At 44.0% G+C, this 15,951-nt stretch overlaps 1 protein-coding gene across 10 annotated transcripts in view; it reads right to left on the bottom strand.

Annotated features, from left to right (window-relative positions):
* The window catches only part of ARID1B (AT-rich interaction domain 1B), a 433,110-nt gene that overhangs the window by 38,258 nt on the left and 378,901 nt on the right, over positions 1-15,951 (bottom strand). For all 10 annotated transcript variants that reach the window (XM_024248190.3, XM_024248192.3, XM_054558365.2 and 7 more), the window contains one exon: positions 3,947-4,092. In XM_024248190.3, the coding sequence (XP_024103958.3) occupies positions 3,947-4,092 (146 nt within the window). The remainder of the gene's footprint in view (positions 1-3,946; positions 4,093-15,951) is intronic.

Here is a 15,951-nt window from a genome sequence, read left to right as displayed (position 1 = left end):
ACCGAACTTCAATACTCATGCCTGCTTTCTTCCTCTTCCTTTACTCAGTCTCCTTACAAGTCTGCAAAATCATTTCCAGAAGATGGTGAAATAGGTCAGAAAGGCACAGTTCTTTTCATTTCATGGTAATATACCAGACTGCAAAATATTTGATTTCTTGTTTTTGAAAACACAGAGGGCTGATCTATGTATGTACATCCGTGGATGTTCACGACTATGTTTCCATGTGGCAAGACGGAGAGTCCACCGTGAAGGTAACACACGCAGGATCTAAGAAGGGCTCGGGAGACGCATTGCTCTCATTGGATACGCAAGGCCCTGAGAGCCCCGACCGGGAGGACCCTCCACGGCACAGGGCGGGGCCAGCGAGCACCCTGGAGGCCCTGCATACCCCGTCATTGCCATCAACGCCCCCTCCACACTGTGGCCACCCCCAGGACACTGGCCATGCTGGGTGGCTTTCCAAGGAAAGTAGCTCCCCCAGCCACCTACAGAGTCTGGAACCGTCCACATACTTTGGCATACTCTCAGGATGTATTTTCCCCCAGTTTAAGAGATTTGGTTTTCATAACTTATCAAAACCCTTTTATCAAGTCCTTTGTATATGGGGGGAGGGCAGCAATTCACTTGAAATCATTACCTTAGAGCAAGCATGCAAGGAGCACCCCAGCAACCTCTATAAACAACCCGGACAACCAGCCCCTCACAATGGTGCCGAAGACCCAAACCTTTCTTTGTGAGAGACCCTGAAGTCCCAAGACAGAAAACAGTGATCCAGCTGGAAGATTGATATTCTAGGCGTAGTTTTGTGAATCTTTTCTCTTTTTTTCTATTTCAAAACAGCAAATCATCTGGTAAACACCTAATGCCCCACAAAGCTGGCAGCAGATCTGCCAGGAGACTGCTGAGCAAAATACCTCCACATTGGCACTTCTCAAACTTGAGCTTGCATGCATGAAAACTACCCACGGAAGTGGTCAGGGATGCGGATTTCTGGACCCACCTCAAGAATTCTGAAGGGAGCCCCGGAATCGGTAGTTTTAACAAGCACTGCAGGACGTCCGGAGGTAGGAGGTTCTCACTTTTTGTGGTAGTGTGATTGCCTTTTTCTTTGTAAAGGCCTACTGGAGCTGGGATACCCTGTACTGGCAGGGCATTAAGGGGACACTTTGCGTTTGGGACTGAGTGGTGCTAGGTTAGCAGAAGGACTCACTTCTGGAATGTGCCCAGGGCTCTCTGTGAGAAAGCCTGGTTCCAGCAGCACATATGGCCGCTCCTGTGCTATTTATAGGTGGCAGTAGGAGAAATGCCCTACATTTTGTAGAGTAGCGTCTGGTGAGGCAAACTTAGAACCACAGATGGGAGATATATTTTTTGGAATTTAGATGTCCACTTTAAGATGACGGTTTATAGGCAGACAAGTGCAAATGACTAATGAATATTATAAAACTCAACACAAATAAGTAAAACCTAACCAATCACACATGTATTGTATTACAGTGATTTGTAATTTTGCCCACAGTAATACATAATTCTAACCTTTTAATCTAAATAATTGAAACAAAACAAAACCAAAAAAGCTCTTTAGAAGGAAAAATTCCCACTGCTTACCATCCTCCTTCCCTTGGCATTTTAAGTGAAGAAATAGTTGTCACATTTATACTCACACTGACTCCATTTAAATAATTACTTGCTCACTGAAGCCTGTAACAATTTGTCACTACACAGGAGGATTTTTTTTTTGGCCCCGTACACTGTCTGCAACACAGTTGTTTGAACTCGGCGAAGAGAATTGCTGGAATGCTAGTTGCACTGGCTGCTGAGGTTCAGAAAATTCCACCACCAGACCTGGCCATCATTTGTGCTGTCCTCGCTTTCTCCAAAAGTATATTTTGATGGAGAAATGCTTTGCTGTTATCACTGGTAATTTATCTCCATGGGCCCAAACCAAGGAGACTGAAGTGATGGTGATCCCACCATTTCTGGCCCGTCTCTTGTGCAGTCAGGTGGACACTCCCGCATCCCGACGCTCACAGGGGCTGCGCTGTGACGCTCTACGTCACTCTTGTCTTTCTGAGAGATCAGAACGCAGTAACCGCAGATTCACGTGTCCCTGCCGCTAGGTGCACAGCCAGTGCTAAATGGCCAGTCCTCCTCTGGTATGCATTTCACTTAATCAAGGTGGGATAAAATCAGATCAACGTGTACAGGAAAACTGGATACATGTTTAAATTATTAAAAATTCAATGTTTCAAAATGTACAATGCAGTAAAAAATACACTACCACCCCATACAAAAGATCATGAGGATAGATGGCCTTTCACTGAACAGATTTCCTCTGTACGGAATAACGAATAGCTGAATTATCTGAATAATAAGAACAGAAAGAAACCCTCTCTGTGAATCTCCATTAAGCTGGCTATTCCTTAGGAATACATAAATCTTCCGAGGCAGGGCACTGTGCCATCTGCTTGTTGTTGGTTGTTTTTGTGGCTCTGGGGTCCAAAGGAAGAAGGGGAAAATGAGCACTGCTGATATTAGGTAAAAATTGATTGTGTTGTTTCAATGCTCTCAAGTAATTTTATTCCAGCAAGTCAGACAAAACATAGTATGTCACAACCCAATACTCTGTTACCTGGGCCAGCACTGGTTAGGGAAATTAGGGAAAGAAGAGGCCTCCAGCTAACATGCTGTTTGCAAGCTTTTCACCTTCATCTCGAATGTAAAACATCCACCAAACTGTGATGGAGAAGCACTCAACGCAGCATCAGGAAGGGCTATTTTATTTATTTAAAAACCTTCATTTTTACCACTAGTTTCTATGTGTTCCTCTTTCACAAATCTTTCAAGAGAAGTCATCATGGAATGTCACCCTTCAATTAGGTCCTAGAAATCAACGACGCAGAAGCTCAGACAGGGGGCGAGCCCAGCCTCTTACTGGCTGTTCCGCCTGACAGAGAAACATGAACTTCTGGGGAGGCCTTTCAAAGACAGAGAGGCCAGAAAGGAGGTGAAAGGCAGAAGAAATGAAAAAATGTCATCAGAAAGAACCAAGGCTCTGGCTGTCCCATGCATTCCTAATGCATCACGGGGCGTCACAGGATACACACTGGCTAAGCCACGCCCTGCAGTCTCTGAAGGAGGGAATGCTCCCGTGAGATCCATCCTAACATGTGACAGAGAGTAACAGGTCGCTGGAAATACACATCACTTTATGTAAAAAGTGGCACTCATTGTCTTTAGGTAGTTACGGAACCTGAGGAGGGGGTTCAAAGGTCTTGAAGAGTCTAAGATCATGGGAGACACGCACAATTTTAGACACTCTCGGTATTTTGCACACACTGGCTACTCATCCACTGCAGTCATCAGGCATGACTTTTAAGAACGCTACTGTGGAGATTATAAAATGGGTTAAAATAACTAAACATCATAAAACATTTAAAACAGTTTCCCAATAGAGACAATCTGCACAGAGCATTTATGAAGCAGCTACTTCCGAGCATATATTTAGAGGTGTTTCCCTAAATGTAAAAAGTACTTCAAACCCCCCTTGCTCTGCCCTTCCAGCGATTTCCCCTGAAATGTGAATTTGAAATGTTTGTCTCCACCACTACCAAATGGAGAGAATTTGAGGATCTTCCAATACTAATAATTCCCAAAGAGAAAGAGAACTTAGTGTGTATATTTAACAATCTCCAATAATACTTGAAATATGTCCACTTGTTATACAAACACAGACTGAATAAAAATAATTTACATAAAATATAATGTAATTCTCAAGTCTTAAATAGATGGAGCAAGTTTCTGAGAAGCAGAAAAGTAATATGATTCCCACTTTCGCCAACTGATCCACCTTCTCGGGCCATTTAGGCAGATTCACTGGTGGAGCCTAAGACGAGGAGAGGGGAGAGAGAGGGGCTCAGGAGCACAGAGCTGCCAAGGTTACCTGCCGAGCTGTTCACCATGGCGGGTGCCATGCTGTAGGGCGGCGCCTGCGTGTTCATCAGGCTAGAGCTGTTGTTCATGGGCTGACTGTAGGGAGAGCTGGAGGCCATAAGTCCACTCTGGTTCATGCCGGGGAAACTGCCTTGCCTACAGGAAGAGAAAGCACAGCACACATATACCGACCATGCACATAAGCAGCGGTTTGCCCCGGCAGTCATTTCTACTAATGCATTTATGTAAGGGGTGGGGCTATAACTTTTCATGTTTGTGTAAAACAGTTTATTTCCTGGAGAGAAAGGCTGAATTCTATTGCTAGGTAACTCTTTAATATACCCCTTTACAATTCCAAATATTACAAGTTCTGCAAGTAAATTACACATTTTTAATCATGTCAAGTGTTCCAGGTTATTATTTATATAGAGGAATATAAGCAAGAAAGGGGGAACTTGAAATAAGAACAGGAATTACAAAAGCAAGCAAAATTAACTTCTGACTATTAACACTACTTAGTATCCTCACATAAAAACCCAAAGGTTAAGAAATGAAAAACAAATGGGCAGTGTGGGAATGTTTTTTAAAAAAACTTCTTTGACCTAAATTTTCTGATATAATGAATATGGGAGAAAGCACTTCCAAAACTCTCCCCGACCCTACTCTTTAACTTTGGTAATTAGGTTCTATTAAAAACATACCAATTTCCCTACATTAAAATGCCACAGTAGACATCAGACTTCCACTTCTTGTTGGTTGGGCTTTTTACGTTACAGAGGACGATGGGCACTCAGATCAGCTGCACGTGTCCCTAGCATGCAGTCGCCCGTCCCCAGGGTGGTGCAGACCTACGAGGCGGTCTTGGTGACTTAGTCTTGTTAGTTTTATCTTACGCCCTGTCAGACTTCTCTTCACACTTGCAAAGAGGTCAAGAGTATTCTCTGATTTGAAGCAGATAACTGTCACACAATGTCAATTCTCTGACTGTTGGTGATGAGATGGGGGAGAGGGGGAGAGACTTTAACTGCACACTGGTGTAGAGATTGCCCTAAAAAGAGAAATGATAGCAAGGCGGCAAAAACGTCAAGAGTCCACCATTGTAGTCAAGCTTTTCTTATGTAAAGAGCATACCTTTAGAAAATTTTTCAAAGTTTTGGCTAGTCATGTTTCATCTTAGGAGTACAAGCTAGTAAGAGGGGTACAAATCCAAAGACACCCTGCCTATCTGTTCCAAATTAATTACAACTCCCTCCACCACCATTAAGCTATCACTTGGTATAATAGTTGACATTTTAAAATGAGATCCTTTAAAAGATTAACATAAATCTTATTTTTTTATGTTTTTTGAGACAGGGTCTCATTCTGTCGCCCAGGCTGAAGTGCAGTGGCGCAGTCTCGGCTCACTGCAACCTCTGCTTTCCCAGGCTCAGCGACTCTCCCGCCTCACTCTCCCAACTAGCTGGAACTACAGGTGTGAGCCAACAGCATCCAGCTAATTTTTGTATTTTTGTAGAGATGGGGTTTTGCCATATTGCCCAGGCCGGTCTCGACCTCCTGAGCTCAAAGCGATACGCTCACCCAAAGTGCTGGGATTACGGGCGTGAGCCACCATGTCTGGTCCATAAATCATTTTTTTAAAAACAAAAATATACTGTTCCTTTTGTGTACCTATTTTCAGTGGACTCAACTGAAAAACCTCTGTACAAAAAGTTCAAACATGGACCATCTGCAAAATCAAGCTATCAAAGGCATAACTGGTCTACTTTAAATATTAGACAAACTAGAGAAATTTCTGTATAATCTAATGCTCCATGATGGCTTGGAAAGAACATTGTTAGAAGCTGAAAGATTCTTAGGTATGAGGGCGGCTCAGGGAGAAATGGGCGTTACTTTAGCCTGCAATCCTTAGCTTCCTGACGGTCCACTTTGAATAACTGCAGACTGCTAAATCAGAATTAGAATACCCCTTGGAGTTCATTAAGAACAGATCTGAGATCATCCAACAGCTTCTGATTAACCTCTAGGTCATCATATACTCATGCACACAATTGCACAGTAGCTATAAACACATCCCTATGTGGTTCAGGGCTTTACATCATCTTGCAGAGTGTTGGCATTAACTCAAGTACCTCAGAAGTATCCCTTTGAGGTGTTCTTCAAACAAGGGACAATTGAGCATTTAGGTAACTGCTTCAAAAGTGGCACCTGATGGGACTGCTCTCAGTGTCTTAGCAGACAATCACTGAAGAGCACCTTCACTTGTGGACGGTTATGTTTTCTGGAAGGCTACTTCCACATTAGTGACTGCCTCCAAGTCACAGCCAATTTTGGCCCATTGTCCAAGATGCATTTTAGTGGCCACTGCTCTGTGATGGCTGTCCTCGTCATCCTTCCTGAAAGTAAGCCCTGCCTCTCCACTTAGCTTCATCTATGCCTTTTGTAGCACTGAGCTCTGTCTTTTGTATGTTAAAATAATTTATGCATGTCTTCGTTCTTCTAGGCACGGAAGCCTCCTGAGAGGAGGATCTGGGCCTAATTAATCCCTTGCACATGAAAGTTACTAAAAAAAAAAAAAAAAAAAAATTGTTAAAGGGATGAATTACTACAGAACGTTTTTATTCTTGTAAAAAGGCATTACAAAGATGGTCGCCTTTTCAAGCTTCCATTAAATTCCGTCTCATATATAGTGTAACTAACATGTATGAAACTAATGGTTCCTTGAGACACTTGTTTATACTAAGGTAAAAAAGAGAATCAGAATAGAAAATCCACCAGGCAAATGACTGAATGAAGTAACCATCCAACCCTCATCTAGGATTTCTCCCCCAGGACAGCACTGTCCATCTTTAATCACCAGAAGATGATGAAGGCACACACTACAGGTTTTAAGAAATACCTTTAAACTAACAATGACAAAGAAATAACAAAGACTTAAAGGTCCATGCCTTGGATGTCAGTTGCTGGTTACAATGGTCCTTAATTAAAGCGCATCTGTAGTTTTAAAAGTTTGGTTAAAAAGCCAGGGGTCTTGACTCTGTCACTGGAGCTCTGGGAGCTCTGGTCCTTTGGATATCAGTTTTTACAACTGAACCGGGAGGGGCTGGTAATGATAGTGACAGTAATTTATTAAGTATTTACCACATGCCTGGTGCACATTCTAGGCATACACATTTAATGTTTTAGATTCCTGGAGGAAGGTAGGTGGAATTATGCTCATATATTAATAAAGGCAATAAAGATCAGAAAGGTTAAGTAACTTGCCTAAAGTCACACAGCTAGTTAAGTAGCAGAAATAGAATTCCCCAAACCTACTATCAGTGCGGTATACTACACTTCTTTCTCTATGGGACTCTAACACTGCTAACACTCAGTGAGACCAAGTGCCTGGCTCCTGGCAGCCTGCTGCACCATGCCTTTCCATCTGTCTGGTGTATGGCCCTGCGGTTGTACAAAGATGACAGACCAGAGGGTGTAAACTCTCCGGGAGTCTTGGAACACAGGCTTCAGGGAGGTGGCCACAGTGAGGGGTAGTGGGAGACATGAATACAACAGCTCCCTGGACACCTGCTGCAGGCCTACTGGGCCTCCAGGGCAGGAAGTGAGTCCTCCCAGGAGCGCAGGCCACATGTGGCCAGGGCAGAGCAGCGGCCAGGGCAGAGCAGCGGGTGCCTGTCTGGGTGCGGAGAGCCAGTCTTTCACCATTGCAGAGGAAATCCTATTTGCTCTTGCTTGAGACACTACTGCCAAGAGTCTTGGTAATTTTGAACAAACAACATGGGCCTGATACCAAAGAAGGCTCGCACTGCACGTCACTGATTTTGGTTAGTGGAGACAGTGGGCTCTGTGGATGGACTCCTAAGATGGCTGCCACCCTAACTAACCCAGCACTCCTGCTTAGCGTGGTGTTGCTAACCTAGGAGGAGTCTGTGGCTCACAACAAAAAGCTCCTTGTTTGGTGGGGCTGAAAATACAATGCCCGAGACCACAGCGACCTGGGTTCCGAGGCGACCTCAGCAGCAGCTGGGTCCTTTCCAGAGCAGCGCTCCCTGGCTACTGAGCCCCTTCTGACCAACGCAACATTTGGACGGCTCCAAATGAATTAGGAGTGTGAAGAAGTAAATCAGTTGCTTTTTTCAAAAGCAACAAAACAAAAACAGGCAAAAACACGAATTGAAACGAGCAGAACATTTCCAATGTGAAACTCTACAGAAACCTAAGCTGTACCCGGAAAAGCAAAGCCTCCTCCTGGATCCTTGGGCTCTGGCTTCCAGAGGGCCTGCGGGCTTCATGTCTGTTACAAAGGACAGCTGTCCTGACTCTGCAGATGCCGAGTCCATGGCTGTAGAAATGACTGCCTAGGAACATCTCGGGGGGTAAGGAGACAAACATTTACAATAATTCGGTAGATGCACACTGTGGGGGTGACCCTGGTTGGGTGGTGCTGACCCCAGACCCCAGGATGCCGAATGACACTGCGCTCGCCTGGGCCAGGGTTAGACCATAGCACCGCTCCCTCCTCCTCTTAAACGGCAATGTTCAAATTGGGGAGTTATTACTTAAACATGCTGACCTCCGGAATAACCAGAAGAACTTTATTTAAATCTGGTTGGGACCAGAGGTATTTAAGAACTGTCATTCTATAAGCAAAGCCAGGTTATTACAGGGAAAATAATTGAGAAAGCGGGACCTGTGAGTCTTCCCTACAGCACTCCTCATTCCTGCCTCGCGCTGCACACATACCCCAACAGCTTTTTTACTTTTTCCTTTCATTCACTTTGGAGATTTCTCAAACATTACATATTCATATCCCAACAAAGGGCTGTCTTTGGGGAAAAAAGCCCAAAGCAAACACCAGTTTTCAAGCGACTATTTCCAATGGTTCAGTGTGAAAACAGAAAGAGGAATATCACTTCCCACTACAGTTTGCTTTCAGCAGTTAGAAATATTAGTATGAAATTTCATGCAGTACCCACATCTTTCTAAATATCTGGTTTTAAAGTCAACTACATTAAAATTTAAAATAATTTTGATGCTTTAGAGACGAATATTTAGGCCTTATCATCTTAGCAATCAACACTGTATTTTCTCAACAGTGACAGACGGTGAAGTGTGAGGTTATCTTTAAAATGAATGGGTTTCTGATACAGTTCTTTGGAGAAGGGTAGGGACAGACAGAAGAAATGGAGACCCTGTGAGTGAAGCCACTTTAAAGTCCCATCCCAGTGGCAGACACAGGGGAAGCTCCAGCACATCCACTGCAAATACCACCCTTGAGTTATGTTCGGAATGAGCATCACGCAGTGCACGCTTTATTGGGAAAATGAGTGCGAGTGCCAGGTGTACATAACTTTCTCTGTACTGTCACTGTAGATGTAGCTGGGTTATGAAGCCAGAAAAGATTGCTTACTGACAAAATAAACTAGGCTAACACTAAAACTTGGGGCACTTTATCACTTAAACCCAATAGTCATCAGAACCAGTGCTCAAAACCTTGAAAAGCTCCAATTCCAGCAGTTTATTTCTAAATGTGTTACTTTATTCCTTTGGAGAGATCCAATTGCGTACATTAACATTACACAGGATGCCCTACATAAAATGTTTTATAAACACAAACTCTTCTCACACATGTATCTAGCATCACTGGTGAAACAGATTTTCAACCCGAATTACATGGTGACTCTTCCAAAGCAGTACTGAGAAGGAGAAACTCAGTTGAGATTATTTTAAATTTAATATTTTAAGAGGGAAAACCACTATGTGCCCCCCGCCAAAAAAAAAAATACAATCAAAACAGAAAATAAGACTGTCAAGCCCTGGTCAATTTTTGGTGTGGCTAATCCATCAGCGTGCTTGCAACAACAACTGCATTAGCAATTCTGGTGGCAAAATAATGTAATTTCAACAAGCCAGTGGCTCTGGCTAGGAATCAATCCTGTGGCGGTAAAGTGGCATTTGTCTCATTAGACAAAAGACAAAGAATAGAAGTGCCTTTATTTAAAAATGTAGATTCCTGTAAAAGTATATAAGCATATGCTACTAAAAAAATAGATTCTACCCCTTTTGCTCAGGGAGACATGCTAGAAGTAATCAAAATTAATCAGAAATACCTACTGCTTAGTTGACAGTTATAATCATTTGTCCAAGATGAGTGTTTTAAGATTAAGTATGGGAGAGGAATGAGCACAACAGCGGGCCAAGACTAAAAACAAACACAACCAAAGTCAAACAACAAGGGCAGCGACTGTGAAGTTGCAACCACATGCGTGGCTTGGAGAGGTCTGTGTGTTATGTGAGCTCATAAGAAGGCGAGCACAGAAAAAGTTCCCAAGGAAGGGATGACGTCCCCCCCATCTCTCAGATCTGAGGGATCAATCCACTGGAATTAACCAGGTGAGGAGAAAAGAGAAACAGCAAATTCAAGGGCCCTGGGGCATCCAGGAGCCCCTCTCCAGGAGAAAATACGGTAGAGCAAAATAAGAAGTGAGAGTGGTGGGGGGCCAGGCTTATGGTTCTCTGGGTTTGGTCTTTATCCTAAGAGAAACAGGAAGACACTTGGGGTTTTTAAGCAGGAGCAATGGCATTAAAATATGTTTATTTTAAAGACATGGTTCTCTGGCCGCGCTGGGAAGAACACATCGGAGGCAAGAAGAACGAATGTGGGGCTGACTGTTACGAGGCTGTTACCACAACCCAAGGAAGAGATGATGGCGCCTTGGAACAGGTGGTGGAGCACAATCGAGAGAGCTGAGCAATATCGTGGAGGCGAAACGTACACGATTTGGTGATGAATTAGGTCCTCTGGGGAAAAGAAAAGTTGTGCCTAGCTGTCTCCTAGGTGTCCAGCTTGTGCGATGGGCAGATAATGGGGCAGTCACGGAAATAAAGAACATCAGGGGAAAGCGTGGGCTTAGTTTTGGACATGTGGACAGGGTTTGGCTTTGGACAGGCCTCTGAGCACCTAGCGTCACACAGGCAGGTGGACTCTCAGGTCAGGAAGCAGAGGTTTGGGGTCATCTTTCCTCCCTATGCAGGAACCCCCTATATAAGACTTTGTGAGTCTTGTCTAAGTCTTCCTCCACTGGTGAATGTGACCTGTTTTCGAGGCACCCTGTTCACTCAAAGAAAGCTTCCAGGTGTTCAGTGCTAGCAGACAAGCTGGAGCAGCTACCAGTTATCTTCCAGCTCCCTGTTAATAACTCCCCAAACCCTTTGGTAGCTGATATGTTTACATTTTATTTTCTTCCTTTAAGAATGGGCAAAGAAGAATATTGTTTTGGCACAGCTTTATGAAAGAGAACTTCTAAGTAAAGGAACAGTAGTAACTTTGTTACCATACTCTCAAGAATAATCTTTTCAGTGGTTATGCCTTAGCTCTTCAGAATATAACTTCTCCCTGGCACGTCTTTGCCTGGGCCTTTAAAATGTGGCACTGCCCACAGGGCCTCTTGTTTTCAAAGCATTTCTCCTGATTGTCTCCACATTTCTCCAAAAAGCTGTATTTTTCACTCCTGCATCTTGGCGAAGCTCTTCTTGCTAAGCACTGAGGAATACTGCATATTCCAGTCTGGATTTCTTAAAAGCCTCTAACATCAGAAACATTTTTCCCTTTTGTTCATACTTCACACAGACTTCTCAGAGGGTTCCGACCTGTTACCAGCTCTGCTCCTGGCACTCCCTGCTGAAATGGCACCTGTTGTGCAATTTCAAGATTCAGCTCTTCCTTTTTGCTTCAATGCAGGTAACCAGTTTTAGTTGTTCCTAAAGCAGCTCACTGATCTTCACCTTTTCTCTCTAAGCAACCAGGAGAACAAATAGACTCAAGGGTTCTGAGGCGAGAGGCCTCCTTGTCAGGGTGTGAAGAAAATGCAAACACGGTGTTGTCTGGCTGCTTGAATTTTAGCAACTGATAACTAAGGAAGTTCTCTTCATCCTCAAAGTTGATTTTGGTTTGTTAAGCCCATTGTTCTGCTACTACGAACTCTTTCTTGGCAACCATACAAAAATGAACCTCAATACTGTGAAGGTATTTAGTTCAGAGATTCTGATTTCAGCTTTTCCCTGCTGATCCCCAGCACACGGGCTGCCGCAAGTGCACAGTGTGGATGAGAGCCACAGGGGGTAGCAGTGGGTCCCAAATCCTGTCTTTTCCCTGCAATGGATGACTCTCCACAACTTTGGGGGTTTGGTAACCTGTCGCATCCCACTGACCTCTGAGAAGATGTAAATGGAAGATGTAAATGGTTCTCTGGGTTTGGTCTTTATCCTAAGAGAAACAGGAAGACACTTGGGGTTTTTAAGCAGGAGCAATGGCATTAAAATATGTTTATTTTAAAGACATGGTTCTCTGGCCGCGCTGGGAAGAACACATCGGAGACAAGAAGAACGAATGTGGGGCTGACCGTTACGAGGCTGGTCTCGTGAAGCTAGATCCATATGGCATGAAAGAAACATTAGCTGCCAAGGATGTCACCCACAGAGAGAAAGTGTCACCTCTACTGCATTCTACTTAAGGATCTTTACTTAAAAAGTTTATCTTGAGATCATAGTACCATTAAGAAAAGATCTCAGTTATTTCCAAGGAGGGCTATTACTTCTCAGTGCTAGGAATAGCCACATCCTTTATTCCAGGACATCCCCTTCCAAGGCCACGAGGTGTAAAGGAGAGTGAACCACTAATCCCAAAGTGGCTTAGCCGCCGAGAAGCCACAGGGGCAGACTGGAGGGAACAGGTCTCTTAGAGGTCTGGAGCCACACAGCCTCAGACACAGAGAGCTTATCAGCCCGGCAATACTTGGAGTAGGTAACAATCCCTGATGGACGAACCTGAGTTTTAGGAGTGCGAGGGTGAAGCACACATCTATCTTACATGCGTTCTATCTACCTCTCACGCCTTAATGGGCTTGTCAGTGGGCTTAAGAAAATTAATCTGGGTCCTCAGGTCTCCATCCTATATTACCGTGTCCCAGCAATATTGTGTAGAAACCTCTAATAAAAAATGCACTTGTCCAGGAAACAGAAAAACAGTAATTTCTGATCTTTAAAAAATCTTCCTAAAAATTCTTGGAGATTTCCCAAGTTAACAGTGGCCTGGGCCACAAAGTGACTTAGTTTGGTAAAGCCAAACATTGTTCAGTTAGGGTTAAAATGTAGGCAAGGCTTGCAAGCTGAGCAAAGCTATAGTTCTTTATGTCCTCACCAGCCACTCTGTGCAGGACAGGATTCAGACAGGTTCTTACCTGGCAGGAATTTTAACAATCGAAAGTAATCCAGTACGAGTTAACTTTGAAAACAAGGGCCACAATCTTACAGGTTTCTGTCTGTGCGTTTTTTGTTATTATTATTATTTTTTAAGAGACGGGGTCTCACTGTTTTACTCCAGGCCAGAGTGCACTGGCATGATCCTTGCTCACCACAACCTTGAACTTCTGGGCTCAAGTGATCCTCCCACCTCAGCCTCCTGAGCACCTGGAACTAGAGGTGTGCGCTACCATGCCTAGCTCACTGTTTTTCACTTTTTGTAGAGACTGGCTCACTACGTTGCTCAGGCTGCTTGTGAACTCCTGGCCTCAAGCAATTTTCCTACCTTGGCAGCCCACAGTACTGGGATTACAGGCGTGAGCCACTGTGCCTGGCCTGTTTGGTTTTTTAAATCTATATAATGGCAGAAATGGAGTTCAAAATAAGAATGAAGACCAAGATTAAGAGGAATCTTAGCATCTCAGTGAGTTGCTTCTCATACTCCTTACTGCTACTAAGATGCCCTGTGACCCACGACACTTTCCAAACCCCAAGCTGCAATATACTAAGACACAGTCATAGCCTCTTCACACCACTTACAAACTTCCTGCTGCCTTCAGCCCAAAACACTGTTGAGGTTATCAGATTTCAAGGCTGTGAAAAATTCACCACCTGCTGGTCATCGGCCTGACACCTGGCAGGTTGGCATCACTGGCCATTGCCACTCCTGTTGCACACATGTAATTCCAAAGATCCCTGCCTTTCGTAACTCAGAACCGCGGGGGTTGCTGGGCTGTGCTGCTAATGACACCTAGTGATGGGTTCGCTTTAATGCTGGTTCTCGCTGTGACAATCCCAGGACATCTGGTGTGAGAATGTGCATCTATGGGGGCAGGAGGTTAACAGAGCCACGAAGCTGGAAGTGAAGACAGGTGGCATAGACAGTGGCGCGCGAGTCACTGTGAGCCATCTCCGAGTGAGCACGGCCACCAGCTGTGAGAGGGCCAGACCCAGACCCGGAGAGGGGAAAATCTGAATGAAGAGGGCAGGCTAGGTGTGGTGGGGAACTGAGTATTTCAGAGGATGAGGAGGATACTGAGGTCTGAGAGGAAGCAAAAGGGCAGAAATCAAGACAAAGCATTTAGGAAGACACACTCTGCCATGATCAACAGATCGCCAGAGCCTGAGTCAGGGTCAGGTCGGCACAGACTCGAGCTTCTGATGCCACGCAGTGCTCCCAGTGCGAGCCCCATGTGCTCCTCATGTGGTGTCTCTCAGGAAGGCTGCATAAGGAAGAAGTGTCTGGAGCGCGCCTCCCAAACCTCCCCCTCCACGCTGCCTCCGTGCTCTGCAGAGGCGGTTATCTCTGAGGGTCCCCTCAGACCTGAGCTGGCTTCCACACCAGAACCGCCACGGGATTTTGGAGTTGAGGCTCCCGCGCCTTGGCCCCGTGGCTGGGTGAGGGTGTACAGCGGCTGTCGAAAATCTCTGGGTGATGCTCACGAGTGGCTTGGGGCACCTCATGGTCTCCGGTCCCTCCCAGGTCTGCTGCGCAGTTCATGCTGTGATTCCTTGGCTCTCATTAAAATTAAAAAAGAAATCTCTGATCCTTTTAGAATTAGTGTTTTACTACTTTTTGATTTGATGATTTATAAATGCACTTTATGGCTTCCATAATAGTTCTGTAATTCTAAAAGTTTTAATTGAAATCATAATCTTTAAATACTAACATAATAACATTCATTCAAATTCTAAATTTTGAAGAGAAAAAAGGGGCTAAAAATTAAAGCGTAGTATTTAGATGATAATGCAAAGGCTTACATTTAATTGCGGAAATAAAAACTCTGTTTAAGCCTTTGAAATCTTTTCTCTTTGTCTTTCAATAACATGACTTTTCAAATCATAGCTATTATGTTAAAACCTAATTGTCCAAAATCCAAAGGGCTGGATTCTTGGTTAATACAAATCACTTACTGCTCTTTAGCACATGGACCCCACTATAACTGGGGCTTGACACATTTCGAAGTTTTTTGCCCTTTCTCTTTGACATTTTAATGCACTATCTCCATTAATGTATTTCCACATCAGCAGCTCTTCGTCCATCAGCAGAATTGCATCATACTGGCTTCAGAGGAAAATAACACAGAAAAAGTGCCTTGCTGGCAAATGGCAACACAGGATATGAATTATAGATACACCTCAATAAAGAACAGTGGCTGGAAGGTGTGTCTATGTGGGGTGCACACGAGCCACAGTACAAGCCACTGTATATCCAACAAGCCAGTCCAATTCATTTGCATTTGTAAATAGACCCAGCTTCTTCCAAGCAGAGGAAGGCAGCTAGTCACATTCTCTCACAAAACATTCAGCTCCTCCAACAGCAATACGGTGGGGTTACTACTGATCTAGCTACCCTATGGAATTTATTCACCCTGTTAATGAGTGGCTAAGATTTAAAAATAATCTTAACTAAGGTTCCCAATTTCCTAATTGACTCAACACAAAACATTTGAAAGCTAATTTCAGTGACCCTAGTTTTTGGTATGATGTAGTATTAAAATGCAGGTCTACAGAATTATATTTGTGATATTCAGTATGAAAACTTCCCTTCTAGTCAAGAGTAACAAGACTTTTCAAATTAATTCATTTTACTCTTTTTTTTTTTTTTTGAAATTAAAAAGTCTGAGACTTCTCCTTCTTCTGATGCTCAGTCAGTCCACCAAGGACTCTCTCAGGGACAGCAAAGGACAGTAGCGCTTACACCAGCATCATGTAGGT

Source organism: Pongo abelii, chromosome 5, assembly GCF_028885655.2.
Source record: "Pongo abelii isolate AG06213 chromosome 5, NHGRI_mPonAbe1-v2.0_pri, whole genome shotgun sequence".
Lineage (NCBI taxonomy): Eukaryota > Metazoa > Chordata > Mammalia > Primates > Hominidae > Pongo > Pongo abelii.
Note: the sequence above shows the minus strand (reverse complement) of the source record. Positions and strands in the feature narration are given on the sequence as shown.